Source organism: Puntigrus tetrazona, unplaced genomic scaffold (genome assembly GCF_018831695.1).
Source record: "Puntigrus tetrazona isolate hp1 unplaced genomic scaffold, ASM1883169v1 S000000456, whole genome shotgun sequence".
Taxonomy (NCBI): Eukaryota; Metazoa; Chordata; class Actinopteri; order Cypriniformes; family Cyprinidae; genus Puntigrus; species Puntigrus tetrazona.
In genome coordinates, this window is record NW_025048098.1 from 407,337 (window position 1) to 424,994 (window position 17,658).

A 17,658-nucleotide genomic window follows, 5' to 3' on the forward strand; every position below is an offset into this window, starting at 1 on the left:
ATTTTCTTAACAGATCTGTGAGTTTCGAGAGACTAAAATAATTCCATCTACAGGGACATGAAAAAATAAATAAATAAATAAATCACATTTGTATTAGAGAAAATCATGATCAATTCCAAATAACGCAACAATGAAAGCTAAAACATTCTAATTGGCTTCTAGCCGTTTCCCACAAACAAAAATCTTTGAAATACTCCAGAATGTACGGTCACGTCTCTAAAGGCCCTATCGTTAAAATTTGGATCTAATTAAGCAATAAGGTAAAAGAGGCAGTGTAATACTGAAAATAATCATGGCTAAAGGCTATAGTTAGGAATGACGCACAACAACAGCAGGCTCCTTCATTAGGACATAATAGCCTGATATGAATAGATTTTAAAAAGGAACATACGATAGTGTGAGATAAAGCGTTGCAATATATTAATGTAAAATTGCATGCAAATAGGTTCAGTCCTAAGATAACATCGGCTATGGAAACGTGCAGCGAACAGGTTGTTGCCATGACATATTTAATTTAGATTTGATGGAACACATAATAAATCAGCAACTAGAACCAGTACAATCTATTTTGAAAGGCTGATTATAAAGCAGTGAAAAAGAAAAGTCAGGACCGTGTCTGTTGCATCACTATTGCATTATATGCGGATTTCAAAATGACTCGAAAAATACAGAAAATCTTGTTCAAAACCCACAAATCCATTGGTTTGTGCCCAGAGGCTCGAACATCAAACAAACATTTACAGACAGCACCAAAGACTCTTGCAAATTCTGCAAGTGCCCAATCTCTTTTATCGCAAACCTTTTACGGCTAATTAAAAAAAGACAATTCCGGCAAGTACAAAACGTTTTCATACCTTCTCAATTTGATTGCAGTTAGGTTACGTCACAGTGCGACGTTTAAAAACCTTCCAGAAACCACATCAAAGATGAAACGGAAAAACGCTGTTCATCTTACGGTATAGATTACAAAGGAAGAGTCTTTTAAGACTTTAGGTGCAAATGCGTAAGTTCCGGAAACATCACAACTTAAATACAATGCATTTTACTACAAGAACAAAACTAGACAGCACTACAACATTTGTGGATGATTTTGGTTTTATTGGACATAGGTCTAATCAATAATAACTGGTCTAATAATTGTGTAATCAACCCATCTTTAGACCAAAATGAGATCTAAATGAGAAAACACTGAAAATAATACCCACAACTCAAGTCGCATGATGTAATAAAGTATTAATACATATTTACTCGATAAATACAAATGATAAAACCATTCGAATGCACTTATTAGAATATATTATTGCGGTATTTCAGTGTCTCTTAAATAGCTGCTTATTAGCATGCATAACTAGATTATTAGTACTAGAAACTTAACTACTAACTGCTTAACTACTAACTATAAATAAGCAGCAGATTAGGAATTTATTGAGGGGAAAGTTGTAGTTAATAGTTAATAAGTGTTCCCAATTTTAAAGTGTTACCAGTATTGTCGTTATTAAAGCTTCATGTTTCTTATTATTAATAATAATAGCAATTATACTGTGGGTTGATACCTTAGCTACGCAGCACCATAAAACCAAAAAGAATTAATTTTCCAAACTGACGCAATCTGAGCTTTGGGACGGAACACTCCATTCTAGGCTGTAACTTCTGTGCAGCTGTGGTGGAAAGAGTCATTCTGCCTGGATAATGCTAAACCATTAATTTCATCAGGCAGCTGCAATTGGAGGCAATCGTGACCAAAAATCAGCCTTTGTCTCCATTCGGAGTGTCACATCATGGGGTGATTTTGGTCCTTGACCGCCCTTAGTCTACACAGAGAAGGCACAAGATCGACTCTCAGAATTGAGGGTTATTTCTGAAGCGTCGTCAAGCCCTTTGCACAGCCATTTGGCTTTCGGTTTTAAAAGCTGAGGACAAACTCATTTCTTCATGTCGTAGACGTTTTCTTTCTTTTTTTTATCCGTGTACTACAGTCCAAGGCCAATACTCAAACTCAATACTCCTATTAAACAACGTGTTTGTAAACAAGGACAAAAAGGTGCCGTTAAAAAGCAATTATTAACATCAAATAAGCCTGAACTGCAAGCGGTAAGACTCTTTTTATGTTTCGTTTGAAATCTACACAACTACAGTATTTGCTAGCAAAATTATCATTATCAGTATTTTTATGCTGCATGAATAATGAAACATGATATGTCATCAGTATGGATGCATCAGTATTTAAGAATTGTCCTACAAACCATGACAATGAAATAAAAGCTCAAGTAAAACGACAGGAAAACAAAAACACTTAATTAAACCAAATCCACTCAACACCAAAGAACTAAACTAATCAAAAACAAATAAGAACAAGACAAAAACTTTGCCAAATGGTACAATTTTTAAGGGGCCACTGTTGGTGGTCCTGGCTTTAAAAAAATGACAAATTTTGAAGAATACAAAAAAAACACACACTAGCAAATTAATAAACTGTAAAAATAATTGCCTATGAATAATAAAATATTGTTCTATAATCACAGTATTTAAAGCTATACATTTTGGGGAACTTGTGGCTTCTCTTGGTTGAAAAAAACCAAGCACTGTTTTGTTTGAATGGGTATAACATGACCTGTATAATCGGTGTGAACGAAACGGGATATGCAAAAAATGCAATACAAGAATTGATTGTATCCATAGGGAACTTATTAGATTAGCAGAATGGAGTCAGAATTGCACAAAAATGTTTCAAAGGGTTCTCTTGTTCTCTCCGAGCTACAGGAGGGCACGACGGACCCCCTTCACATCAAACACGCGTGTTAATCATTTCTGAAAGATTCCTATCGAATGCTGCAATCGCTTTATTACAGTTTGCTTGGAGGGTTACGGCCAGTCTAATCTTTAACCCAGCGAATGGCATGAAACAGCTGCAGAAATAGACCTTTCTGGAACAGAATCCATTAGAGATCAATGTAAACTCGCTTCAAAACCACTTTGAGAAGGCGCCGCCCCAAAACGAACCCTCGCGCTCCATCACGCACGATCACATCGGCCCAAAATTCATTTAGATGCTTTATCTGCGCTCCTCATTGCGCTTTACTTTCACGGCGGGAAATCTGGTCTCATCCACCAATCACTCTGATTATACGCTGCCCTCCGCGGGTGACCGCTGACACCGTGATGGCGATGCGTCTGCCGCCGCTCGCTATAAATTGATACGAGAAACAGCATTAGCATCACGCTGCGATCGCCGAGTGGAGAAAATAGGTCAGTCATACGAATCAACATCTAAACACATAAATCTCATTCAAATAAGAATGCGGGCCAAAGACGGGACCCAGCTGCTCCTGCGGAGATTTTAACACGTCGTCTCCACCCGCCAGCCACCGTACAGACCTTCGAGGGCTCAATCAATTTGTTTTGCCACTGGAGATGCAGAACAGAGATGACAATACACCTCAATCTTATTTCTTCACACATAACCAGATGGCCAGAGAAGAATCGGAGTTGACAAGCTCCGAAGGCTCGTACGGCACACAGCATCCACGCCGGTTTCCTCGTAGGGCCTTGTGTCTATATAAGATACGATATGCATGCAGACGGATTGAGAAAATAGGTTTGGGCTTCCAGAAGGGCCACTGTAGCCAACTGTGAAGTGACTGGATACAAAAATGCAAGCCAGCGAAGGCTTGATTCATTGGCAGGTGAGTTCTTTTAAACAACACTATAACTCCAACTGGAAAGGTTTAGCCTGAAATGAGCTGAAAAGTAGAGGGGAACATTATAAATCTGCTTGGCTCATGAATATTAAAGAAATAGTTCAGAGGCGAATGACTGTACTAGAATCTACATGCAGCTCTTCTCTATACAGTTACAGTCAACAAGAGCAACAAAACAAACGTAATCCACATAAACTGAATTTGTGTGGAATCACGTGGATGAGCAAATAACAACAAAACGTTTAAATTAATTCCTTTTATAATGTAAAGTAATGTAATGCAGGATATATATATAGCAACAAAATATAACTGTATAAAATATAAAAAAATTACCAAATAAAAACAAAAGTTATGAGATGTGTAAGTACATATATAAAAATACTGATATGGGTGCATAGGAAAAACAACCACAAAAAATGAGTGAGTGATAAGATGAGTGATAAGAGTGATAGATGATAGAATGATAAAATGAAAGATCAAATAAAACATGATAGATGGACAGAATGATAGAGAGAACGAACAACTAATAGAGTGAAAGAGAGAGTGAAAGATAGACAGATAGATAGATAGATAGATAGATAGATAGATAGATAGATAGATAGATAGATAGATAGATAGATAGATAGATAGATAGATAGATAGATAGATAGATAGATAGATAGATAGATAGATAGATAGAGATGAATGGAACATGTTATGATTAGATAGATAGATAGATAGATAGATAGATAGATAGATAGATAGATAGATAGATAGATAGATAGATGCGAGTAAAAGACAGACAGACAGATTTCATAATAATCTGTTCATCCAAACAAATGTTAAAGAAACCTGTTTGAAAACAGTCATTATACTTGCAATGCTATTCAGTGCTAATAACACACTTCATATTTGACTGCATAATGCTTGTTTTGAAGAATAACAGGCTGAATTCAGCATCACAATCACTGGCCCTCTAGACCTGCGGTATGTTAACAAGCTGTGAAACCATTAGACATTGCTGTGGATCAATCACTTCTGTCATAAGAGCCATCACACCCAGCTGGGGGTCATCTCAGACAGACCCACGCTCTTGTTTAAGACTGTTCATTACATCTGAAAACAAACTATCAGCCACGCTGTAAGTTGCAATCGAAAGCCAGTATTGATTTGTAGCAAGGCTAGTCGGTGGATGAGGCAACAGGGATCTCAACACGAGTCAAGTTGATCAAAGCAGAGGAGATGGCCCTTTGAAGCCAAAGGAAAGGGCAAACCTTAGGCTTAGCAACCAAACAACTCTTTCTTTGACTTTATGTTTTAGTCTTAATTTTAGTGATCAAAACACAAGTACAGTGCTCCGTAAAGTGCTGGTCCATTATATATATATATATATATATATATATATATATATATATATATATATATATATATATATATATATATAATTTTTACACATGAACACAGAAAAAGAGTTCACACGATCAATCAAATACTCTTGAGACTATCGGGACGAAACTAAAATAAATGAATCATGGCTGACAATAAATAGAGTATTTCCTCAAAAGCATCAGTCGCTAAAAACTTTTACATAATGCATTAACGTTAACGTCACAAAACCCAGTCAAAGAAAGAGTAATTAACCCTATAAAACTCATCTCTCAAGCATTAATGTGTTGTATAGCATTATATGGTTTGAAGCTATGGAGCACTGATTCAAAAACGTGTTTGCTTTAATATCTATACATTTTACAATTGATATTTATATGCATTTACTGTAAGCAGTCTGCTATGCTGTCATGAACATCCCGATAATTTACATACTATTAGAATTTCATTGTACTTTTTGGCCATATATATAAATATTGCATATTTATGCTCAGTTTGAACCTCTCAATAAAACCGTGCTTTTTTTCTCCTCAAGTGAGCTACATATTTTCCTATATCATGCAATATGATGCATGAAATCACGATATAAGATAAGAATAAATCAGTCACCAAATAGACAGGCAATCTAACCTTTCCTATTAAAAAAAAAGATTATAGACTTATTTCATACGCTAGGCTTCACACGGTAAGAATGCAAGTCAGGTTTTAAATTATTAAACAATATTATAACAATAGCATAAGTGTGCAAAGACACAGGCCGTCTCTGCAAATGAAAAATGCTGTCTTTTCAAAGTATATGTACAAAAGTAATCAAAATTAAGTGGTGACGAAATTAAATCAATTCCTAAATGTTGACTTTTTTCCAACTCATAACTCCATTTCTACTGGGAAATAAGCATTGTAGACATTAAATATGTACTTGATTTTTTTTTTATGTAGGGCTCACTGGTCAATAAACGTGACATTAAGGTGCTTTGGACTTTTAATTCTATACAAAAGCACGACGTTTTAAATGACTGGGCATCTGTGTTTTCTTTTTAGACAGCCAAAAAACTATTTGTACACTTTCTGGTTAGTGGAACATGTTCATAATTAAGGTACATCCACTAAAAATCACTTTAAAAGTCATTGCATGCATCATTTAATCGCAGATGCCACTTGCACCCATATTTTGTTTTGTAATCAAATCACATTAAGGCACTAAAAGAGATGTAATTTTTATCATCATTTACTCATCCTCAAGCGGTTACAAACCTGATGGCTTTCCTCAAGGCAGATTGGAAACATGAATGTTGCCAAGTTTTGTTTTTAGGTGGACTATGTTGTGCCAGTTTATGTTTCATGTCTACCCGACAAAGACTTCCTAAATCTAAGACACTTCAAGAAACTCAAAACGGGCAATATATGTGGATTACGTTCACTAAAGAAACCACTAAGCCAGTGATCAAAGGTAATCCGTTCTGACAGAAAGCAATCGCTTGACAAGAAACAAGTGACGTAATCGGAATTGAAAGCACTGAATTATTGAAGCGAGCACAAACAATACAAATTTCAGCATTACACAGCCTGAGAACTTACCCTGCGGGTCTTTCCAGGAGTATTAAAGCTAAACTCCCCAACACAACTAATCAAACTTCATCAGTGTCAATTACCACCGGCCCTACGCTCGCTAGAATAGACAGTGACTTTACTGCTGGCTCTGATTTGGTTAATAAACGAGAGAGCTGATTTGCTGGTGAATAATTACAATCGCCCAGGTCTGCCATCTGTTATTCGATTCGAGAGAAAACGCCTGCCTTCCAAGACCAGGGATTCCTCGACTGGAAGGCAAGAGCCAGGGTTTGTGTAATGAACTTAAGCGGTGTTTGTCAATCAAGCTGTTCTCCGGTGAACCCTGTGAAGCGCCGCCTGATAACCGAGCAGAGAGGTTGTGCAGCTGAGCGATACTTTTGAAAGCTTCTTAAAACAAAAGACTGCGGCGCATAGGAAAGACGTTTGAAAAAAAAACAAATGTCATGAGATAAACGTGTGGGGAAACACAATAAGCAGGTAGGAGATGGATGGGAAATAAGCGGATAGACAATATCACTATTACTATTACTGTCACTCATACTTAGGATTAGGGATTTGTTTAAAGATTTTCCTGAGATGGCTTGTGTTAAAAACATGAATGATACCTAAACCAATGCAGTTTGCCAATGCAAACAGGATACCAGTAGGATGACTTTCATATATAGCGGATAATTTAAAATAAAAAAATTTTAAAAAGGCAATTAAAAAAATGCATACCTGCTAATTTAAGACAGGCAGAAATATGATTTTTTTTAAAAAAAAAAGAATTATATTATTATAATGGTAAACCTCACATTGCAGTCATACAATTGAAACAAATTGAAACAAAAAATTAAAAAATATATATTTTAATGTCACTACCATACATTTTGCCAAAAGGGGACAAATTAGCATGTATGATAGATAATTCATCAAAAAAAGCAATGCCACAGAAATATGAGACAACAAAAATGCGAATTAATATATAGGTAAAATATTTATTGCGTTCACAAAAAAAAAAAATATTAAAACCGTTAACTAAAAAAAAACCCCAAACACTGTTTAAATAAAAAAAAAAAAAAAAAAAACATTGATGTTTAAACTTATAATCAAAAAGCACTTGTGTTTAAATAAATCCCGATATTGACGTTTAAAAGTGAACACTGGTGTTTAAATAAATAAATCAATCAATCAAAACATTGACATTTGAAACCAAAACAACTGATTGATTGGATGCATTTATTCTTGTTGAAAAAATCTATTTCACATTAAGCTAGTCTCTCAGATCTCAGAGTACAGTGGATGAACATGTCTTCAGACAACCTAATATATCATTAGTTGAATGAAAGATGACTGGGCAAAATATTTTAAGCACATATTAAAAGTCATCCGGATAGCTACAAGACAAATCTGACATCTGAGCAGCATTTCAAGTCAATTATCTTTGATAAGGACGGAGAGGTTGATGATGGATCACAATGTCAATTAATGCGTCATCTGCTTGACTGATTAAATTAATTTCCTAGCTGCTTCCTGCCCTATTCCACTCAGGGGTCATGCTGTTTTTTTTTTTAAATGTGATCTTCACAGCATTTCAGCTCCAGAGCGATGTTGAATAAAGGTTATCGGGATCAAATAGAAAATAGTTTCATATTGGCTCTTTTGCTGAAGGCGACATGCTGTCACTTGAATCTGATGTTGTGGGGAAACAAGACGGTAATATTGGTAAAACTTTCATTAAAATCTCTCTGCAAGTCAAGGTCTGAAAGTGATAAAATGTCATCTTGAAGCAAAAATGTTAAGTTTGGCCTTGCTGACTGTTTGATGAATAGGATTTGAATTAGGATTTGCCCAGATACCAACGCCAACAAACAAAGAACCCAAACATCTCTGGACATCAGCTTCCTCCAAAACCATTTGATCTGAAATGCTAATCACATCCATTTATAGCTCCACGCTTAGAAAAACATTATAGGAGATAAATACGAGACACTTTCGATACTTGAGAGCTCAGTTGGGTCTCTTGAGTTATAAAAATATCTGAGCAAAATTGTTTTCCTCTAGGGTTGTTCGTAGCTAAAGGGATCAATTAAATTATTGAAGAAAGCTCATGGTATGCATTCATTTACAGTAACTACATAATGGACTCTTAAAATACTGCAGCATCTCGTGCCTTTGCTCAAAATAAACCCCGGTTTGCATTTGAACTCGTAATTAAAGCTGCAGATACTGAGCACATCTGAACAGCATCGCATCCTCCGGTCAATCACTGGTTAAAGCTGAATCACAAGCATCTTCAGTATTGAGACGCATGCTAGAAAATACTGACATGTTGGAATTAGGATCTACTTGATGTAGATCAAAAATAATACTCGATCCAATCCGGAGAAATATTTTTTTTTTTTGTCAAGAACCGTTCAGAAAAATATCAAAAAGTAACAAACAGCAGTCCCTGACTTATCTTCTTCACAATTTTAGCAGGAACCATTATTAGTTTGGAGTCAAGGAAGTCAAAGCTGGCACGACGTTAAATTTTTAAATCTGAAATCAATGTGAACGCGATTTGAGATCTTTGCCACGGAACAAAAATTGGTTTCGCTTTGCTTTTATGCTGTTTTGATTGTCATGACCTCTCTTTGGACTAGCGTCACCTTCAAATTCTTCCGGAAAAAATCAGTTTTGGTGTGGAAAAAAAAACACAATGAGCTTGAGTAAACTGTAACTGAACTATTTCCAGAACCCCAAATTTAAGCTATCGGCTATTTTTGGGCAACAAAGAAAGCGCTAGAGATTCCAACTGAGCAGATGAAAGAACCCTGTGGACTAAAAAAAAGAAGAATTCTGACAAAACGGGATCCTCTTCTCGTTTTAAATGTAAACTATTTTTTTTTTTACAGTTTATACTGACCACAGCTGTCAAACTTCAGAAAGTACCGTAAAAGCAGTCTCTCCGCTATAGTCATACAATAGTTCTGTGAGACAAAAACCAAATCTTCCCATGCTCTCAAAGGAATTGTGTGAGAAATTGCTAGCAATTTTCACATCCAACAAAGAAACTGCAAGCAACACATTCAATTAAACGCAAAAAGACTGAAATAGTATCATCTCACAATACATACTCCGATAATCTCTCTAACAAACTTCATCTTTTTATCTAAAAAAAAAAAAAAAAAAACATTTTTGCAATGATTTCCATCAGACAATCTCAAACCAACGTGAACGGGATTTGAGATCTTTGTCAGAGAGCAAAATTGGAGCTTGTTCTACTTTCGGTGTTTTGGTCATTAGTAACTGTCCTCAGACTTAGGCTTGCTTAAAGATTCCCCTTTGTTGTGGAAAAAAAAAGGAGAATGAGGGCAAGAAAACAATGACTGAACTATTTCAGATACCTAAACTGGTTTTCGGACAACAAAGCCAAGCACTAGAGATCAAGGACGTCCTCCAACCGAGCGAACGAAAGCACCATGTGGATTCGCAAACTCAAAACCACACCAGACCATCCACGCCACGACCGACCGAGCGGGACCTAGATCGATAATACCAAATGAGATGAAAAGTTATTTCATTGGTCTTCCCATCTTACAACGCTGCCCAATTTTCGAAGCGCCTCTTATTAAAAATGCATCAAGAGAGCCTTGAAGGCAGTGCAGCGCTGTTTGTTTGGCCAAGGACATTATATGAGAAATAACTTCAAAGCCACGGCTGCAATACCCGCGGCCTTGTCTCATCGCTGGAGCGCTGTTGATAGAAGAAAGCCACTAAATATTTGCATTCGTGAAAAAAGGGCCATTATTTACCAACGTGACATCATGATGAATCGAGCAGATCTCAGAGCTGAACTACAGTAATCATGCTTTCTGTCCGACGGCATTTCGATCCCAGTAGCGTATGACATTTACCTACACCGGGAGGGAAACGTAATGAGGACTTTAGTATGCACAATGATCCGCTGTTGTTTGGCACACGAACGTACGCAAGAAAGCTAAAAACGAATACGAGGGAGGTTAATGTCGTGCTGCGGCAGCGCAACTCCATTCTATAATTTCCATTAGATTTCCATTAGACTGAGTCACTAAGCACTAAGGCACACGAGGGAACGCTGCACAAGTTTAAAGGTGTTTGTTGAAAGTAAAAATGGTTTTAAACGGCAGCGTGGGGGATTTTTACTCATCCTGTCAGCTTCTAGTCACGTCAAGTGCGACTCGTGTTGATTGCACTACAAAAAGATGGATTTTAGTTTCCGAGAGTGGATTTGCGATATCCATCAACAAGATCTGCTTGTTATTTTATTCACAACATCTCCACTGTGACATTTTATTCTTCGCAAGTCACTACTTTTACCCTATGAGCCGCTGTATGTGACAGACGGTTCTGGTGGGCAGTTATGAGCTATTTCTGCGAGGTTAGTCAGCCGGGTATAAATCTAATGCATAAACGTATGAAGACCAATCAATCATGCCTGCTGTCCGGTACTACAGGACCCATGCAACCTGTGCTTTTCATTAAAGCAAAGCCCTGCAGAAATCCTGAACTGTGCACTTCATTAAAAAGATTAATAAGACCAGGTGCATTATAAAGTGTGAGAGAGAAAAACGGTACAGAAAAGGAGAGTCGACAAAGGAAATAAATATAAACCCTTTGTCAAATTAAGCATTTTAAGGTGCACGTGTTCAAATAAACTCGAAAACTGTCCGATAAATCTGTCCACCTATGTCTGTGTCCATCAACCTACTTGGATCGCATAGTTATCTAACTCTCTACACTGTAAAAATCATTACAAGATGGCATTCTGGTAAATAATTTACAGGTCTTTACAGCTTTACTGTATGTGTCATCATATTATATAATATCAATACACCAACCAATATGAGCTACTAAACTGTTACTGTAAAATTAACCAATAATAATATCACGTGGAAGGCCGCATGCAACATTAAACGCCGTGATGACAAATTTAGGACAAAAAAACAACCTAAATTCTAATAAGGCTAATGCCCCTTTGAACAAACTATTAAATTAATGAATAGCTTAAAAAAAAAAAAAAAAAAAAGCGTGCTGCTTTCAGCTATATTTTTTCTTACAGTGAACAAGGTATATATAAATGTGCGTGTTCCTTGGGAAGATTAAAACTGGCATGTTACAATATTTTGCGTACAGAAGACTAACATCATAATGATGCTACAATGTAGAGAGAGAGAGAGAGAGAGAGAGAGAGAGAGAGAGAGAGAGAGAGAGAGAGAGAGAGAGAGAGAGAGAGAGAGAGAGAGAGAGAGAGAGAGAGAGAGAGAGAGAGAGAGAGAGAGAGAGACAGAGAGAGACAGAGAGAGAGAGAGAGAGAGAGAGAGAGAGAGAGAAGAGAGAGAGAGGTTTTAAGCATTGTTCACTTTCACAGCGAGAAGAGATAGATAGATAGATAGATAGATAGATAGATAGATAGATAGATAGATAGATAGATAGATAGATAGATAGATAGACATAACATTTAAGTCTAAGATTACTTTTGCTCACTTCCATACAGTATCTGCACAATCTGATGAGAGCATATGCGATGAAAATGAACATTTCTTGAGAAAACCGATGTCCTGAAATAGGACAAAATAAACCCAATAAACCAGAAAAATGTTATCAATCCTGATCAGTGCACTGTACTAATGGGCTCGATTACAGTGGACGCATAAAAAAATGTTTTGGAATATGATAGTTGCAGCTGCGTGTGAACACGTATGTTCAGCCTAACACACACACAACCGAGACTCTATAAACTCCTGCCTATGTTTTTTGGCGTTTTTTTCCCCATCTCATCCAGACACCTGCAGCCCCTCGCGGTCTCACAGACCCAAAGACAGCAGCACTTACCCTGCACACACGACAGTATACAGCAGAACACTATATTCCCAATGATAAATCCAGTTTTAATCGTCATTGTTGTAGCGTGAGCGCATCCGATACATCCTCTACGTGAAAGCACTAGAAATCCTCGCCATCCCTCATTATCAGCTGCTTTCATAGTCTCAAGTGTCCGGCAGAAACGGATATTCCTCGCGCTGGAGAGGAGACTGATCGCTGGAGTCAGTCAGCACTGGATGTATGAGGAGACCAACAGCAGCAACCTTGACGAGGACTCAACCATCTCGCCAACAGGGGCACAAAGTATTCTCTGTACTCCTCGTACGACTCTCCTCACTTACAGAGAAGCGCGTGCCGCTCTCAACGCATCTCTAATGAACGCATGCATTCGCATGCACGTTGCATTTCCCGAAAGAGTTGCCAAATGCACGCGCGTCACATGTTTCGAACGTCGTTTTCAAAAGTGAACGCGTGCAATCGGCGACACCAGTGCGTCGTCATCGATCACTAAACGCGGTGTACAATGCGCTCCGTGAATAAAATGGATCGCATCAGCCAAAATGCGTGCGTCCAGAGAAAATGTGTTACGTGCAACGCGGAACGAATGCAAACGCATTTAAAAAAAATAGTTACCAAATGTTACCTAACTACTGGAATAGTTCAAATATAGAGATGCATCCACAAAAAGCAACGCCTTACTTCTAATATCAATCAATCAATCGTTTTTATTTATATAGCGCTTTTAACAAACACAGGTTGCACTGAAAATATACAAGTGCGTTTTCATGGTACATTACAGCACGTACGCACATGCAGAAAGTTGCGTTTACGTATTTAACATATTTGCAGTGCATCAACTGAAAGCTATGCATCAGTTTGCATGTTGTATTATCATAATCAGTCCGTTCCAGCACTTCATTAAAAGTGGGAGAGCGTCCAATTTATCTATATGCACCCCCCCCCCCTAAGGTACGTTTAATCAAAGATGGGATTTTAGAGGGAGTCTTCCGCCATCTGTAGGTTAGGACCACGTCTGTTCCATACAGCACTCTTAACACACAGCCGACTCCTCTCTCGCTCTCATAAACCTAATACACGCGCACACGCATGCATTTGCATGCAAACATTCGGATAAGGATGGCTGAGAGCTTGGGTTTCTTTGAAAAATATTTGTTGACAGCTCAAGATTACAGTAATCGGAAAGATAGAGACTCATAATATAAACAAATTGAAGATGTTTTCTATGGCGGAGCTTGAAAGCATCAACAGTGTGAACACACATAGAGGTCAGTCAAGAGCTGTCCGTGGTGCTGATTTAATTACTTCACACTATAGACCGCAGAAGGTGCCATTAAAGGAACACTTCACCCGTAAACTTAGCCTCATTTACTCATCCTAAAAAAATTGCACGATGACACTTTCTGTAGAAGACAAAACGAGACTTTCTAACCGCAAATAGCGTTCTATACAAATAGCCGGCAGGTTTTAAAGGACTTAAAAAGCACCACAAAATCCTCTGTTTGACTGAGACTTCTATTTATATGATATGTGCAAAAAGCAGCCTAGAAGGATTCATCTTCACCTAAACCCTATAACTCCTTCGTGCTTCCGTATACTCAATAGGTGTGTACTGCAATCAGTTACTAAACACGGGAACCGTGCCTTCACCTGACGTCAAGTTTGAAGATTATACATTCAATTTAAGCAAACATCTATTGCGTTATGTTAACAAGGATTACAGACTTTTTTTTTTTTGGCCAGAAGCAACGGTATGGCGTTAAAATGCTTTATTGTTGGATTGGTTTCCTACAAACATGCAGCTTTTTTCTTCATGAGGTGTTAACTGATGAACTTAAGCGGTGTGGATAACTTATGAATTATTGCGATGGTTTTATCAGCCGTTCGCCTCATTCTGACGGCACCCATTTACTGCATTTGATTAATTAGTGAGAGAGTGACGCAACGCTACATTCCTCCAAATTTCGATGAATAAACTTAACCCGAGGTTGAGAACATTTTCCGCAAACTTTCATTTATGAGGTTCGACGCCAGTTCAGGCCCAGCCAACACAATACGATAAGTTGCACGGCAATATCCAGAGCCGTCATTGTGCTACATCAATACATATTGCGTGACGCGAGCGCGACGTGAACCCAAGTCCAGGTGAAACACGCTTTTGAGTTACAGTCGTTTTAAATCATGTGGGGAAAACCAAGACTGATGCATTTCTTTGCAGTCCGATCCACTGAAGAAAGCACGTCTCATGCAACTTACGCTCCTGCCAAGCACCGGCCCACACGCTGCAACACGGCACCACTGCAATAACATCTATGATACATGGTCATGAATGCAAAGCATGCTGCTTTTCTATGATTTATTTCTAGAGCAACCCATCTGTCCATTGATTTGGTGGAGGCCAGCAAAGCTGCTACTCACCGAAAGCCTGGCTCGCTGTCAAAGCGTTTGTTTCATATCAATACAACTGAAATTAGATATATAAACGGGCAGCGTCGGAGGCAACGTGTTATGCAATCAGATTCGGTTTTTCCAAGTATCGCTTGTTAAATTTGCATCATAACATGCATTTTCTGATTGATGCGATTGAAAACCTTTCTCTCCCTCGTGTTGGGATAAATAGGAATATATTTTAGGTGTGCAAGAAAACATGCTTTAGTATGCAAGAACATGATGAGCATTATATTTCTAGAGACGTGCACGGCGGGACAAAGACTTCTTTCAGCTCGCCGTGAGATTTATGTTTTAGAAACGTCAAAATACTGCTGGTAAGCAAAAATAAATCCGAGCACTTTAATGGAATCGGGTTGTACTTGTTATTTGTAGCGAACAAAATGGCAGAATTTAGGGGTTGCATCAGAGCAGCGGGGGATTTGCTCTGCCCTGGAGCCCGAGCTGCGGCCACTATGAACTTTCCCAATGCAATTTCATGGTACAGCCTATATACGATTGCATGCAAACATGTCTGGAGGTAAAGACTAGTGCACAGCAAAAAATACCACTTTTGATGTGCAAAAACATCTGCAAGCTAAGCACAACACCTCAATTCTGGAGCAGAGAGTGTCTCAGACCACAAGTGAGGAAATCTAGTTCAAATGTAACAGAACTACTTGTATAATGTATAATATAGACAGGGGAAAAAATTATGTACTTCACGCCACACAAAAAACAGGCACTGAAAATTCTATTACAGCTGAAAAATCTTATATAATAGAATAGAATATTTATTTGAATATCTTTAATAAAAATTGTATAACATGTAATTAACTTATTTTACTCAAATTATGTTTTTTCTTAAATGCATGCAGGATTTTTTGCTAAATATAATATAATAAAATATATAAACATAATATAATATGATAAAATGTATACAATATATAATATAGAAAGGGAAAATATATAAATCCTGCATGCTTTTAAAAAGTTATACAAAAATAGGTTTATAGCTTATTTATAGTATGGCAAAAAAAGTAAGTCAAAGGCTATATTGTATTAATTATATTACATAATTTAGATTATAAAGGGAAAATATATAAATCCTGCATGCTTTTAAGAGTCATGCACAAAAAAAAATTAAGTAGTATAAAATTACAGTACAATAGAAAAAAAGTTATTAAAATAAACCAAAAAAAGTATTATTTTTATAGCATATTACATAAAATTCCAGTATGGGAGAAAAAAAGGTAATGAAAAACAATGAAAAAACCTTGACAATGCAATTTCATGGTACAGCCTCTGTATTATTACAAGAAAACATGTCTGGGGGGTAAAACATGTGCACAGCACAAAACTAAAAAAATACCGTCTCCAATAAAAAAATCTGAAAAATATCTGAAAGCCAAGCATACCACCTCAACACCTCAGTCAGATGAACAGTGAGAAAATGTAGCGTAAAAGTGTATTTTCTACCAGATGTAACAACTAGTTACATTTTATTTAAGAGTAACGCGATGCTGTAACCCATAGCATTCCTATGTGAAAATAAAATGGAAAAATAAAAAACGCTTTCAAAATATCGGCCCACACAGACGTCATGCGTCTGCATCATTCATGTTACAATCCGAACATGGTTGTTTTAGAAGTTAAACACAAAGCCCCTGTGGGCTACATAACACGGTGAAAGAATGCTCTAGACTTGTTTCTGTCATCTTTAATACAGCTTTGAACATGACTGAGGTAGGAAGCGCGCTACTTGGACATTTCGAGCTTTGATTTCCGCTTCATTAGCATAGATTAGGAGAGAGAGGGAGTTATCCAGGGAAGCTGGGCTGGAGGTTCGGCCTGCGCTAACAATCTGCATTGGCCTCCCTGCCAACAATGGGCTCCATCTGAAGGTCTGGTTCAAAGATGAGAGGGAGCATTACAGAAACTCATTAGCGATGCACTTTGCGAGGTCTCGTCTGCCCCCACGTTCTGCCTGCTGGCCAATTTAATAACTAGCCACTCTCACCTCGTCTGATCCGCGCTGCTTTCTGAATTCCAGGCCAGTCCCTCTTACAGTCCTTCCAATTTAGTCTGTTAACCGCCAAGGTGCTCCGTCCATTTTCACCCATCTGGAAGCACTGATCTCGTGGTTCTATCAGCTCGTGAAGGTCGTTGAACATCTCTCAATGATATTTCGTCCCGACAAAAAGAACGCCGAGCGGCTGCACAAAAAAAATAAAAAGATTGTTTTTCTGAAATGCTCGTTATTTTCAGACATTTTTAAAGTCAAGTGTGTAATTTGTTTGTTGTTGTTTTTAGGCCAGGAGGTCTATCTTACCTGGAGGTTGCATCCGTTTAGCTGTCTGGCACGCGCTCAGCTGGCACCGGGAAGGATGTATGCAATTTGAAATCTGCCATCTTTACTCATGGCCACTCGGTTCTGGGCAGGGAAGTTGTTAAGCCAATCACTCGAGCCGTAAATGCCATGTGACTAATCACTCAGTGAGCCACGAGAACACGCACGTGGAAGACAGCACACAAAAACATGCTTTTAGGAGAACTCATGAAACTAAAGAAATCAAAAATAAAGAAAAAAAAAAAAAAAAAACTACTTTCTTTTAGGAGCCTTACATATAAAGAAAAATGTATGTACAGTAAAAACAAATGCATTAAAACAATATTAAATATTACCAAAAGCAAATAAAATATTGTATATATCATGAAAATCATGAAGATATTTCATAAATTCAAGTTTTGC

The 17,658-nt window shown here is 37.6% G+C and overlaps 1 protein-coding gene across 3 annotated transcripts in view; it reads right to left on the reverse strand.

The window, feature by feature from the left end:
- Positions 1 to 12,798, reverse strand: part of csmd3a (CUB and Sushi multiple domains 3a) — a 228,751-nt gene extending 215,953 nt beyond the window's left edge. For 2 of the 3 annotated variants that reach the window (XM_043231853.1, XM_043231852.1), the window contains exon 1: positions 12,471 to 12,798. In XM_043231853.1, coding sequence (XP_043087788.1) covers positions 12,471 to 12,621 — 151 coding nt within the window. In that variant the 5' untranslated portion in view covers positions 12,622 to 12,798. The remainder of the gene's footprint in view (positions 1 to 12,470) is intronic. The other variant, XM_043231854.1, reaches the window with a different exon arrangement.
- Positions 12,799 to 17,658: the final 4,860 nt, after the last annotated feature.